This window comes from Mustelus asterias, chromosome 8, assembly GCF_964213995.1.
Source record: "Mustelus asterias chromosome 8, sMusAst1.hap1.1, whole genome shotgun sequence".
Classification (NCBI taxonomy): domain Eukaryota; kingdom Metazoa; phylum Chordata; class Chondrichthyes; order Carcharhiniformes; family Triakidae; genus Mustelus; species Mustelus asterias.
In genome coordinates, this window is record NC_135808.1 from 119,072,035 (window position 1) to 119,087,174 (window position 15,140).

The 15,140-nt window shown below is 43.5% G+C and overlaps 1 protein-coding gene across 1 annotated transcript in view; it reads left to right on the plus strand.

Annotated features, from left to right (window-relative positions):
• The first annotated feature begins 2,017 nt into the window (after positions 1–2,017).
• cnn3a (calponin 3, acidic a) overlaps positions 2,018–15,140 on the plus strand; it is a 72,315-nt gene continuing 59,192 nt past the window's right edge. The window contains exon 1 of the mRNA XM_078218823.1: positions 2,018–2,439. Within this exon, the coding sequence (XP_078074949.1) occupies positions 2,383–2,439 (57 nt within the window). The 5' untranslated portion in view covers positions 2,018–2,382. The remainder of the gene's footprint in view (positions 2,440–15,140) is intronic.

Consider the following 15,140-nt stretch of genomic DNA (forward strand, 5'->3'; position numbering starts at 1 on the left):
TGCCCAGTTTGAGCTGCTAGATCTGTTTGAAATATTTCCAATTTAGCATGGTGGTGGTGCCATTCAACATGATGGAGAGTATTGGGACGATACTGTGCCTTTAAGAAATGTATTTTAATCATGTTCCTTTGCAGGATGTTTCTAGAAGGCTCTGGATGTTGTCGGCACCGTGTTGTCTGTGACCGGTGTCCTTTGCTGAGTCAGTCACTGAGCACTCACCTTTATTCTCCCATTAACACATTCTGGTATCTTACCTTTATGCAGCTACCTGCACCAGCCATTAGCACTTCCTCTGCCTCATGATCTACACATCTTTGTTGCAATCTCTCCTAGCTCCCACCAATCACTGACCTTCTACTCTGCTCCAGCTACTACACCCCCTCTTATATAATACATAATCCATTATATTTCTCCCTCTCTATCTCTGAAGAAGAATCATACAGATTCAAAATGCTGCAGGCCAATGATGGATATGTGGACATGAGGGCAAGGTGCTGAATTGAAATGGCAAGTGATGTAGACTCTATTTTCTCTCTACAGCTGCGGCCTGTCCAGCTAACATTCTCCCAACATTTTTCTGTTTTTATTTCTGGAAGTTCTGTTCTGATTGCCACCCAGACAACAGATAACCCAGATGTTGTCAGTAGAATAAAACCCTCAGAACCAAAGATCTATCAGGAATAGAATTCCTAAACAATAAACTTATTTTTCTCTTGGGAGCATCCTGAACTCTGTGGGGGAAACAAGAGAAAAAAAATCTCAACAACTCTCCAGAGTTTGGGGTTTTCCTGTCCCCACACTCCCAATCTGTGGTTCGGGGCTTGCTGCTCTGCCTCTTCTTCCTTTCATGGGTTGTAATGGTAGCCTGTCCCTAGATGTCCCTAGAGGTGGGCTCAGACCCTGGTCTCACACACATACACAGCACAACCATAGAATCCCTACAGTGCAGGAGGCCATTCAGGCAATCGACTCTGTACTGAATCTCTGAAAGAAATTCAGTGCAGAGTCATAGATGTAGAATCATAGAATCCCTACAGTGCAGAAGGAGGCCATTTGACTCATCGAGTCTGCACTGACCACAATCCCACTCAGGCCCCATTCCCGTAACCCCATATATTTACCTTGCTAATCCCCTGACACGAGGGTCAATTTAGCATGGCCAGTCAACCTAACCCACACATCTTTGGACTGTGGGAGGAAACCGGAGCACCTGGAGAAACCTGGAGAGACGGAGAGGGAGACACAGAGACTCTGCAGAGAGAACATGCAGACTCCACACAGAAAGTGACTTGAGGCCGGAATTGAACCCAGGTCCCTGGCGCAGTGAGGCAGCAGTGCTAACCACTGTGTCACCCACCTAATCTGCACATCTGTGAACACTAAGGGACAATTTACTCTGGCCAATTCACCTAACCTACACACTTTTGGACACTCAGCAGCAATTAACCATTGCCAGTTCACCAAACGTGCACATCTTTGGACAGTAAGGGGCAATTTACCATGACCAATTCACCTAACCTGCACATCTTTGGGTACTAAGGGGCAACTTAGCACAGCCAACTGACCTAAACTGCATTTTCCTGGACACAAAGGGGCAATTTACCATGGCCAATTCATCTAACCTACACACTTTTGGACACTAAGGGGAAATTAACCATTGTCAGTTCACCTAACCTGCACATCTTTGGACAATAAGGGGCAATTTACCATTGTCAATTCATCTAACCTGCACATCTTTGGACACAAAGGGGCAATTTACCATGGTCAATTCACCTAACCTACAGTTTTGAACGCTAAGGGACAACTTACCATTGCCAATTCACCTAACCTGCACATCTTTGGACTGTGGGAGGAAATCGAGGAGAACGTGCAAAACTGGAAACAGAGTAAGTCCCCTTTTAGCTTTTTCCTCCTCAAGGATCTCCCTTTGTAAGCCCGGGGGGGGGGGGGGTGCTGCTCTTCAAGGGCGAGACACAGGCTGGCGAGCCGATTGGTTGGACGGCTGCTCCAATTGTAGGGGTCTTAAAGCCGGGTAAGGGAGGAGGGGTGGGTTCGCATTGTGGTGGCTGAGAAAGCAGTTGTCCACAGAAGGAGCCGGGAGAGGAGATAGAGAAGCAGAGTGAGGTGGCGGTGGAGGAGGGGGAGAGAAGAAGGAGAAGCAACAACAACAACAGCAGCAGCGGGTTTGACCGTTGGAGCAGGAGCCGCGCGCCACACTCTGAGCGTTCCATCGGGCGGGCGGGCGGGGGGCGGTTTTGGAACGTTGGAGCAGGAGCCGCGCGCCGGTGAGCGAGACACAGGCGTTCCATCGGGGCTACAGCAAGGTGCCGTCGTCCGGGCTGCTGCTCGCTGCACATCCCCCTCACACACACACACAACACAATGGCTCACTTCAACAGAGGTCCCGCGTACGGGCTCACCGCCGAAGTGCGAAACAAGGTAAAATAATAATAAAACACAAGGAAAGAAGAAGAGTTGCAACCGTGTTGGGGGGCGGGGTGGATTCCAGCCGTGGTTAACGGGCTCTCCTCGAACTTTTTAATGTGAGGTGGGAAAAATAGTTTTTAAAAAAAATTTCAGCCACCGAAAGATAACGGTCGCTCCAAGTGATTTTTTTATTTAACGAAAAGGTTCGTCGTGTTTCTCGGGGTTTTTTTTTGTGTGTGCTTTTTTTTTGTGTGGCGTGTATTATAAAGGCAAGGGCTCCCGTGTTTTATCAGGTTACAAGAGGAGCGCTAGTGAATTGCTGAGCTGGGGGGTGGTGGGGGGGATAAAGAAGGCGCTTCTCAGGGTTTCTTCCATTTCCAGCTCCATTGTCTGAGGGCGCTAGGGCTCTTTGATTGTGTGTTTTTTTTTCTGCAGCAAATTCCTCGGGGAATGGAGACAGAATTCGTCGACGTGACTTTTGTCCATTTCTCTCCACCCCCCCCCCCCCCCCTCCCCCTTCAGCTAAAACCAGAGGAAAGAGTTGAGAGAATCTGAAAGAGTCTGTGATTTTTGAATGAGGAGATTATTTTTAAGTGCTCTTTTCCTGGGAGGAGGGGTGGGGGGGGGAGGTTACATTTTTTTTTGCTGTTGTGTGTTAATCAGGAGGAGATTCTGCCACTACTTCAGTTTGGAGCTATTAAATGTCAATGTTTTGTTGAAGTTTGGTGATCTCACTTTTTAAAAAAATCATCCTCAACTAAATGAGAATTTGATGCAGCCATCCTTGATCTTTATAAAGTGTAGTCTCTCTGATCTTGAAAATTTAGTCTCCCTATCATCAGCCACTGTATTTGAGTTAAAATGGATCTAAGCGTAAAAAGGCAAACTAGAATTAATGGCTGTAATATATAACCAGATTTTGCGACTGCTGTATTGATCGAAAGCATTTTGCTTGCAAGCACAATGGGACAATGAATGGGTAAGTACTTCAGATCAGAATCTGCCACTCCCCCTTCCCCCTTTTGTTCCATCTCTTATCATTTCAGATGAATTCCATTTGTGAGTCACAACAGTCTCCCAACTAGTTCATGGCTCCCTGCAAGCGAGACCCCTTGCCACAGATCTGAGGCTGGTCCACAGTGGCTGTTCCAGCAGTCCCATTGCTCCTATATTTTGCTAATGAGAGCGCTGTGATTAATTGGATGTTCTCTAATGCTGTTTGTTGTGCAAGTCATGCTGAGCCATCCATATTTTCTTCAAAGGAAGTGTGATTCTCAAGTGCCTTTTAACATCTCAATGCATATCACACCAGAACAAATTACCTTATAAGGACATCAAAAATAGTTTATCACTCCAGCATTTCAACTTGCTCAGATCCATTATTATTTTATTTTAGTGTCACAATAGGCTTGCGTTAACACTGCAATGAAGTTCATGTGAAAATTCCTGAGTCGTCACACTCCCGACGCCAGTCTGGAGAATTTAGCATAGTAAGACGTCTCACAACACCAGGTTAAAGTCCAACAGGTTTATTTGGTAGCAAATACCATAAGCTTTCGGAGCAATGCTCCTTTAGAATTTAGCATAGCCAGTGCACCTAATCAGCACGTCTTTTGGACTGTGGGAGGAAACTGGAGCACCAGGAGGAAACCCATGCAGACTCGGGGGTGGGGGGGGGAGGGGAGGAGGGAGGGAGGAAAGAAAGAAAGTGCGGACTCTGCACAGACAGTGACCCAAGCTGGGAATTGAACCTGGGTCCCTGATGCTGTGAGGCAGCAGTGCTTACCACTGTGCCATCTATCCAATTGTCCCATATGTTTACTATACAGTTTCACCAAAGATCTGTACTAAATTTACTGTTTTCACTGAACGTCCTAATGCATGCTATTCTGGGTTCACTTTCTCTGCCATTAAATACTTTCAAAAGGCTGAGAGTTCCCCCAAAACCTACAGAGAATATGTCTTGATAAATTGTTCCATTTTTCTTTGTTCTCTTTCCTCCTCCAAACAATTTTTCTCAGGTTTTTATTTTGTGGGGGATAAAATCTGTTAGTCTTTATTGTGCTGTCCTTCCACAGTCGGGGAAGATTTTGAGGCCAAATGATAAAATTGAAAATGTCAAGGGTCCTTTTCAGTCCAAGGGCATTAAAAATATACTTGGATGTGCGGAAAGTAATTGCACTCTGGGACATAGCGAAAGAAGGGACACAAGTGGGATTGATTACTCCTGAATCCAAAACATGAATAAAAATCCCATGAAAAGTGTTGGTGACATCTGATGAGTAGTTTAGGAGTAAGTTGTCCTTGACTGTCCTTTGCTGGAATGGATGGCTGTCATTGAATACTTTTTCAGGTGACACTTAAACAGACCATTTAGCTCTGTGAACAAATTGATCCACTTCACCAGTTTTAATCGGGGAGATGCTGCCTCAGTGGTCATGTCTCTTGTCTAGCAATCCAGACAGGCTCATGCTCTGGGGACACGGGTTAAAATCCCACTATAGCAGCTTGTGGGAATAAAGCTCATTTCAGTAATGGCGACTGTGAAACTATTATTGTTGTAAAAACCCATCTAGTTAACTAATGTCCTTTTTTAGGGAAGGGAATCTGCATCCTTACCTGGTCTGGCTGACATGTGACTCGAGATCCACAGCAATGTGGTTGACTTTTTTTTTGCGCGCGATACCCATCTCGTCCTACCACTGAACCTGTACCTTTATCAAGTTTCTCTCCCATTTCCCCGTGTATCCACTCCAAGCTCATCTTGCCCATGAGATTCACCTCTTGGTCCCTCAACCCACTTCAGCCAAACTGCTGACCATCCAACTTCTCTTCCTGGTTTCCACATGAGCTGATTGATAGTTCTCTCTCCTTCAGATCAACTTCTTAAAAAAAAAAACAATCCTTAACCCCCTTCAACCTTGCAAACTGGTGCTCCCATTTCCAACCTACCCCGTAAAGATTTTTAATGCGTTATCTCCTCCCAATTATATGCCTGTCTTTCTCGAACCCCATGTTTCAGTCCTGTAATCAGATGTCTATCCCTGCTGCTATGCCAAAATGGTTCTGGCCAGAGTTGCAAATGACTTCTCTGACTGACCCAGCTAAGCCACTCCTCCTTGTCCCTCTTTACTGTCTGCAGCCTTTGACCTGGTTGAGTACACCCGAGAATCTCCTGCAATAAGGCTTCTCTTCCCATATAATCTTGGCATTTTCCTAATTCTCATCCACATGTCTCCTTGACAACATCATCCAAAAGTATAGCTTCAGTTTACAGATTAAGCAAAGCTGGATGAGAGGGTGAGCTGTGAGGAGAATGCAGAGATGCTTCAATATGATTTGGGCAAATGGAGACAGATGTAGTATAACGTGGATAAATGTGAGGTTATCCACTTTGGTAACAAAAACAGGAAGGCAGATTATTATCTGGATGGCTATAAATTGGGAGAGGGGACTGCGATGAGACCTGGGTACACCAGTCACTGAAAGTAAGCATCCAGGTGCAGCATACGGTGGAAGAAGGCAAATGGTATGTTGACCTTCATAGCAAGAAGATTTAATTATAGGAGCAAGGATGTCTTGCTGCAATTATAAAGGGCCTTGGTGATGCCACACCTAGAGTATTATGTGCAGTTTTGGTCTCCTTATCTGAGGAAGGATGTCTTGCTATAGAGGAAGTGCAGTGGACTGATTCCTGGGACGGTGGGGTCAGTTAGGATTATATTCACTGAAGTTCAGAAGAATGATGGGGGATCTCATAGAACATAAAACATTACAGTGCAGTACAGACCCTTCGGCCCTCGATGGTTTCACAGGTTGGCGCAACAATATAAAGCCCGTCTAACCTACACTATTCCAATATCATCCATATGTTTATCCAATGACCATTTAAATGCCCTTAATGTTGGCGAGTCCACTACTGCTGCAGGCAGGGCATTCCACGCCCTTACTACTCTGAGTAAAGAACATACCTCTGACATCTGTCCTATATCTATCACCCCTCAATTTAAAGCTATGTCCCCTCGTGCTAGCCATCACCATCTGAGGAAAAAGGCTCTCACTGTCCACCCTATCTAATCCTCTGATCATCTTGTATGCCTCTATTAAGTCACCTCTTAACCTTCTTCTCTCCAACGAAAACGGCCTCAAGTCCCTCGGCTTTTCCTCATAAGACCTTCCCGCCATACCAGGCAACATCCTGGTAAATCTCCTCTGCACCCTTTCCAATGCTTCCACATCCTTCCTATAATGCGGCGACCAGAACTGTACGCAATACTCCCAAGTATCTCGTAGATACCTATAAAATTCTAAAAGGATTAGACAGGGTAGATGCAGGAAGGATGTTCCTGATGGCTGGGGAGTCACAGTCTGACAATACGGGGAAAACCATTTAGGACTGAGATGAGAAGAAATTTCTTCACCTAGAGCACAGGAAGCCTGTGGAATTCTCTACCACAACAAAGAGTTGAGCCCAAAATATTATGTTTAAGAAGGAGTTAGATGTAGCTCTTGGGGTGAAGGGGATCAAAGCATATAGGGGGGAAAGCAGGAGTACTGAGTTGGAGGATCAGCCACAATCGTAACGAAAGGCGAAGGAGGCTCAAAGGGCCGAATGGTCTATTTCTGCTCCTATTTCCCCCCCCCCCCCCCGACCTGTCCGTTGTCCCAAAATCGTTAGGCAACTTGTCCAACATTCACTATTCACGGAAATTTCCTGCAATTAAGTAATGGATGCAAAAAGCCATTGTCTTCACTCCTCATCACAAATTCCACTAGCTAACTCCATCTCCCTCTTGGGCAACTTGCTGAAGTTGAACCAGACTGTTTGAAAACTTGGTGTAATATTTGATCCCAAGATGAAGTCTTGGCCACACATCTGTGCTGTCTGTTTCCAACTCTAACATCGTCCTACTGCATCCTGCCTTTGCTCATCTGCTGGAGCACTCTTCTTTGCCTTTATGATCTCTAGACTTAGGTATTCTATGGAGTGCACTGAGAATAACCATGGTGCAGAAAGGTGCCATCCGGCCCATCGAATCTGCACCGACTCAGAGCATCCCACTCAGGCTCTGCCCTATCCCTGTATCCCTGCACAATGCCGTGTCTAATCCACCTAACCTGCGCATCTTTGGATTGTGAGAGGAAACTGGAGCATCTGGAGAAAACCCTTGCCGACATGGTGAGAACATGCAAATTCCACACAGTCACCCAAGGCCGGAATCGAACCCGGGTTCTTGGTACTGAGGCAGCAGTGCTAACCTCTGTGTCATTCCTGATTGGGGCTCCCACATTCTACCCTCTGTAAACCGGAGGTCACCAAAAATGATGTTCATGTCATAGAATCATAGAAATGATTCTACCTTTTACATGTCCTACCTTTTGCCAAGTCCTGTTCACTAATCACACCTGTGCTTGTTGACCTATCTCAGCTTCTGATTAAGCAATGCCTCTAAATTGTTTTTTGAAGTTCTTCCGTGGCCTTGCCCATCTTTATCTCTGTCTTTCGTGCAGCCTGCAGCCCTCCTCGAATTCTGTTCTTCTCCATTTGTGATTCCTTGCACGTCCTCAATTTTTAAAGTGGTACTGTTGGTGACTAAGCCTTCAACCTGGCTGGTCCCTGAGCTCTGGAATTCCCTCCCTAAATTCTTCTGCCTCACAATCGCTCCTTCGTTTGAGATCTTTAAAATTTCCCTCTTTGACCAAGCTTTTTGGTCATCTCCCCTAGTATCACCTGGTGAGGCTCAGTGGCATGTTGTGTTTGATAATATTGCTGTGAAGCATTCTTGACTGTAAACACCTTGCAAGATGTCATGTAATATGAGGTCAAGGTGCTACAGGCAGCCATCGTCTTCTAACCAAGATTTAAATGCTTGGTGTCTAGATACCTCCAATATATTATTTTTGAGACCAAAATCTGAAACTAGATTGATAATAGGAAATGAAAGCTTAACACAATATGAATTTTAAGACCCTGCCTCAATGTGAGTGAAAGTCGACTGCAGGGATGTAACAAGAAATGTATATTTTCTTAAAATATTATTTGGAATGATGGTTTTCAGATCAACGAAGTAGCTTTTTGGTTGGTGGATGGGGGTGGGAAAGCACCCCCCTCAAAAATAATTCCTGAACTTCTGCAGTTGCCCCTAAATCCTTTATTTGGGTCCAATAACAGTAAAGCTACAACATTTTGGGTCCAATAGCAGTAAAGCCATAACATTTAGAGTAAAGTAACTAATTCCCTCAGCCTGTACCGAGGGTTGGTTCCATTTTAGCACATTAATTGGGTGTCTGCTTACTGTTTCTACACCTATACTAAGTAGATAAAGTGGCAGACTTGTTTAGAGGTACTTAAGATGTAAAATGGGGAGTGTATAGCACTCGACTTCAAATCTCTTGGTGGCGACTCATTTAGTTAAGCAAGTAGGAAATTTATTTAACTGAGCTTCGCAAAATACATTCTGCTGCCACACTCTTTCCATTGTCATAAAAAGATCTGAAATCTGTTGATTGAAGTTGGTACAAAATCTCCAGGATTTTGTTTGTTTATCCAGCCTGGCTTCCACTAATTAGAACTTGGTTGGGCTCACCGCTCCCATTGCTGCTGCATGAAGGTTTTGCATTCCAGCTCGTTATGTATTTGTAATTTTAAAAATGTTAGATTCCAGTGTTTAACCCAGTGGGGCAAAGTGCAACTCTAGTTTTGAAAGATTAGAGTTTGAGAGGCTGTGTTGCCTTGCTAGACTTTCTCCATTATGTTGTCAAATGTTACTGATGTTATGGCAATATTTGTCTCGAGTTTGTGCAGCTGACATCTTCAGCCAGTTTAGAAATCCCATCCCACTTATCCAGCTATGTGGAAAGATCAGTTGTGAAGTGTAGGCGTCAGATTTGCTTGGAGGCCTTTTTGTTGCTTGTGTTTCTTGAGTTACATTGGGTGCAGAGTGCAAAGAAAAGAAGTTGGTTGTGTTATGCCAAAAATACAATGAGATTCAAATTTCTATTAAAAACTCACACACTGATTTAAACATTTACTTTGCTGCTTCCAGCTGCTTTTCCAAGTTGATTTTTTTTTTGGGTCCATATGACTGTGTACCTAAACTGTTCTAAGGGTTGTAATAACTATGCTGATAAATAACATAAGACAATGCTTTCCTTTTATTTGTAATCTCCCTGGGTGGAACGGAGGAGGTGGGCCTTTGAAGGGTGCCCTCTTCTACTTATCAGGCTGTGGATAGTCACTTAGTAAACCTTCAGTAATTATTCAATTACACTGAACAATGGCTTCATTCATGATTTTATTTGCTGATATCTGCCAATGCCATTATTGAGGAGACTAAAGTAACTCCTGAACTTTATAGCACATTATAAAAAATATATATTCTGTTTAAGCTCTGATCACGTCAGGGGGTGTAATGAAGAATGCTGTGTAGTATTGAGCTACTGAAAAACTGAGTGCATCTGCTTCTGTTCTGCTGATTGCTAATTTAAATACTGTGCATCATCCATTTTATAGTTTGTCTTTCAAAGTATAAGCTTTGTAGAAAAATTGCCTCTTTTGCCCGCACATATGCAATTATTTTCATATATACATAACTTGTACTTTAGGGGGTGGTAGCATAAATAATCATTTTTTGCATTGGATTAGTAATCAGACTCTGGAGGTGTAAGTTCAACACCCATGGCAGCTGGGGGAATTCAAATTCAATTAACGAATCTGAAATAAAATGCTGGACTCATTAACAGTAAACATGGGACTACTGGCTGTTGTTTAAAAAGCTATCTGATTCACTGTTGTTCATCAGGGGACGAAAACTGGTCTGACCTACATATGACTCTTAAACTGCCCCCGGAATGGCTTAACAAGCTACTCAGTTATATCAAACCATCCCAACAAAGTTTAATAAGACCAGATGGACCATGGCATCAACCGAGGCAGAAGTCCCTCCCTGACAGCACTGTGGGTGTATCTACATCACATGGACTGCAGCAGTTTGAGAAGGCAGCTCACCATCACCACCTTGAGAGCAATTTAGGGGTGGGTAATAAGTGCTGGCCTAGCCAGTGTTGCTCAGATCCCAAGAACAAATTTTCTTTAAAAATGAGCACGTTAAATTGCCAGAATTATATTTTGATAGAAAATACAACTTTAGATGTAATAAGTAAACCGAGTTGCTTCTTTTCATTTTTGTATTAACTTCAGTTTGGAATGCAAGCCTATTGTATGTTAAAATGTGAGTAGGCCATAACATTTCATTTCAAGGCATTGTAATGATTCCTCATATCCCAATAGTAACCTTCATTATAAGAGGACCATCATTTATCACTAAAAGAAATAACTGGTAGAATAATGTTTTTAAATGTTGTGTGACAATAGTTTTAACAGCAACAGAGGTAGCTCCCAGAAAACGCATCCCGTCCCACCCACCACGGGAATCGTAGCGGGTGGAGTGGACTATGCCATGGCCTGTTGACCTCCGGGGAAATTTCTGACCTTGGGGTGTGTGTCTCGGCAAAGTCCCGCCCCTCAAGTCTGTGTTCATTGCCGGCACTAGTTAGTGAAGCATCCAACCTTTGGTTCAGTGAGCAGCCTTGTTGGCACAGGTTAATCTAACAGTTAAATGTTAACATTTCTAACTAAGGCACATGTCTGGTTGCAGCTTAATGATGGATGTGCAATTTTTTGTGTTCTACTCTTGTGTACTTGCAGACATGTTTGGAGCCACAAAACCAGAAAGTGGTTCTCCGATGTGCCACAACCCTTTGGCCTGTTGGGTTGTGTTTCAATATATACTGATCTCAGTTTCAGCACTAACAATTGTGACGAACAGAAGAAATGCATCCAATATTTCAACCTGGGGAGTCCAAAAAAATGGGTTTCATGTAAATTGGCTTTTTAGAATTCGGGGTGAATATAGTAACACTTGAGCATTGAATGGTGTGTGTGTGTGTTTTTGTTTCACTTTTTTTTGCCTCTATCTAATATTTGCAACTTCCTGGACTTATAGCATCAAAACCTAAATAGTTGATTTGTTAATTATCATTCTTTAACTTAAATATCTATTTGCCAACATGTGGCTGAGGTTAGATGTTATAAAAGCAGATTCTGATACAGTACAACAAACTGCATGACTTGAGGCTATTCATGGTTTTGGAATCAACAACGTGTATGATTGTCTGCCCAAGGAGCAGACAAAAACCAACGACTAGAGGGCAAAGCTGCTTGCCTGGTTGAGTAAGTGTCAGTTATGAAGCCAGTTGCCACCAAAAGAATATGTGGTTGGCAAATCCATCTTTAGAGATATTTGTGCTCCTGGTTTGCAACAGAACTATGGCATCTGTTAATGTTTTGCATTATCAGGCTAGGCAATAATGATTTGGTGGTTAAGCTCTTAGTAACAGCAGTTCATTTTGAAATTAGTTGAGATACAAAGGGGAGGAGCAACTTTTTAATCACAGTTGCTCTCTGGTTTATTTGGTGTGTACACTTCATTGATTCAGCTCGGGGTATTGCTAACCTAGAGCAATATGATGGTGACATTTGTATATGTATTGTAAATTATTACAGAGCCCATCCACATAAATCATTAATGTCTAGAGAACCTTTTACAGTTAGAATGCTAGCTATATATCATTCGACACACACAGTTAGCAAGGCATTGCCTCCTGATGTGCATGAAGTTTTTTTTTAGATGTATGAAGTGGGGGGTGAGTAGAGAGAGAAATCAAGACCAAGTGGTCCAAGTAGCAAAAGCATTTTTAAAAAGAAAAGGGGTAAAATTGTTTTGCTTTCCTGTCTCCTTCTCAGAGTGGAATTGTTGCAACTGGGGATTGAATGCATGGTCTGCTGACTTGGAGGTGAGAATTATGGCTGAGAGCATATAAGGGTTTCTCCTGTAATATCAATTCATATGTGCTCTGTTCAAAGGCAGGTCTCCAGCTCATTGTCATCTGATGCTTCATGGAAATCAAACCCACAATGTTGGTGTTACTCTAAGCCACGTGCTATGAGATATCCCTCAATACTAGGTACAAATGTGCTGAAATAGACAAGAAGTCATTTTATTTGTTGAGTCAATATTTTTGACGTGCTATTCCTCCTATGTTGGATGGGCGGGCTGTATCACTTTTACCTTACCTGAGTGCCTACTCTTGGCTAGATATTGAAGTGGCAATGCACTTGAATGCTATTGAAGGCGTGTGTGGGACCGAGTCCTATATTTAAACTCTGCCAGTTGCATCTCCGAGCAACTTTTAATGAACCATTTTAATAGGCCAGTAAAGACTTTGCTAAACTAAAAATGTCATAAGTTAATAAAGGAACTGAATTAAATCTGTGTGGTACCACGGGAAGAATGTGGAATTTCCAGAATGTTCTGCCATCAGCAGACAGGAAGAATATCACATGACAGACGGAATGTTGCTAAGACTCACTCCATTCCCTTGACTCTCTGCACTATCCAAGTAATGATATTGGCCATGAGAGTGGGGGATGTTCCAATTAAAGAGAAAAAACAAAAATTTGGAAATCCTTGAGAATTGAGGAATGAAGGTATATACCAAAAGGCAAGAGTTATAGCTGGGGGAAAGGAAATTATGATGCGATTAGGCGAGATTTAGCCGGCATAGGTTGGGGAAGGAAACTGCAGGGGATGGGCACAATTGTAATGTGGAACTTGTTCAAGGAACAGCTACTATGCGTCCTTGATAAATATGTACCTGTCAGGCAGGGAGGACTGGCGGTACTCCCATTGTTTCGTTTCTTAAAGACTTGATTAGTTGTAAGTATTCGCATTCCAACCATTATTCATGTAAATTGAGTCTGTGTCTTTATAAGCTCTGTTTGTGAACAGAATTCCCACTCACCTGAAGAAGGGGCTAAGAGCTCCGAAAGCTTGTGTGGCTTTTGCTACCAAATAAACCTGTTGGACTTTAACCTGGTGTTGTTAAACTTCTTACTAGGCAGGGAGGAAGCAGACGTGTGAGGGAACCGTGGTTTACTAAGGAAGTTGAATCTCTGTGAAGAGGAAGAAGGAGACTTATGTTAAAATGAGACGTGAAGGCTCAGTTAGGGCACTTGAGAGTTACAAGTTAGCCAGGAAGGGCCTAAAGAAAGAGTTAAGAAGAGCCAGGAGGGGACATGAGAAGTCTTTGGCAGGTAGGATCAAGGAAAACCCTAAAGCTTTCTGTAGGTATGTCAGGAGTAAAAGAATGACGAGGGTGAGATTAGTGCCAGTCAAGGACAGTAGTGGGAAGTTGTGCGTGGAGTCTGAAGAGATAGGAAAGGCACTAAATGAATATTTTTCGTCGGTATTCACACTGGAGAGGGACAGTGTTGTCGAGGGGAGTACTGAGATGCAGGCTGTTGGACTGGATGGGATTGATGTTCATAAGGAGGAGGTGTTAGCAATTCTGGAAAGGGTACAAATAGATAAGTCCCCTGAGCCAGATGGGATTTATCCTAGGATTCTCTGGGAGGCTAGAGAGCAGATTGCAGAGCCTTTGGCTTTGATCTTTGTGTCGTCATTGTCTACAGGAACAGTGCCAGAAGTCTGGAGGATAGCAAATGTTGTCCCCTTGTTCAAGAAGGGGAGTAGGGACAACCCTGGTAATTATAGACCGGTGAGCCTTACTTCTGTTGTGGGCAAAGTATTGGAAAGGATTATAAGAGATAGGATTTATAATGACCTCGAAAGGAATAATTTGATTAGGGATAGTCAGCATGGTTTTGTGAAGGGTAGGTCGTGCCTCACAAACCTTTATTGAGTTCTTTGAGAAGGTGACCAAAGAGGTGGATGAGGGTAAGGCGGTTGATGTGGTGTATATGGATTTCAGCAAAGCGTTTGATAAGGTTCCCCATGGTAAGCTTTTGCAGAAAATACGGACACATGGGATTGAGGGTGATTTAGTGGTTTGGATCAGGAATTGGCTAGCTGTAAGAAAACAAAGGGTGGTGGTTGATGGGAAATATTCATCCTGGAGTTCAGTTACTAGTGGTGTACCGCAAGGATCTGTTTTGGGGCCACTGCTGTTTGGTCATTTTTACAAATGACCTGGATGAGGGTGTGGAAGGATGGATTAGTAAATTTGCGGATGACACTAAAGTCGGTGGAGTTGTAGACAGTGCGGAGGGAAGTGGCAGGTTACAGAGGGACATAGATAAGCTGCAGAGCTGGGCTGAGAGGTGGCAAATGGAGTTTAATGCGGAAAAGTGTGAGGTGATTCACTTTGGAAGGAGTAACAGGATTACAGAGTACTGGGCTAATGGTAAGATACTTGGTAGTGTGGATGAACAGAGGGATCTGGGTGTCCATGTGCATAGATCCCTGAAAGTTGGCACCAGGTTGATAGGGTTGTTAAGAAGGCGTACGGTGTGTTAGCTTTTATTGGTAGAGGGATTGAGTTTCGGAGCCAGGGGGTCATGCTGCAACTGTACCAAACTCTGGTGCGGCCGCATTTGGAGTATTGCGTACAGTTCTGGTCGCTGTATTATAGGAAAGATGTGGAAGTGTTGGAAAGGGTGCAGAGGAGATTTACCAGGATGTTGCCTGGTATGGTGGGAAAATCATATGAGGAAAGGCTGAGGGACTTGAGGTTATTCTCGTTAGAGAGAAGAAGGTTAAGAGGTGACTTAATAGAGGCATACAAGATGATCAGAGGATTAGATAGGGTGGATAGTGAGAGCCTTTTTCCTTGGATGGTGTTGGCTAGCACGA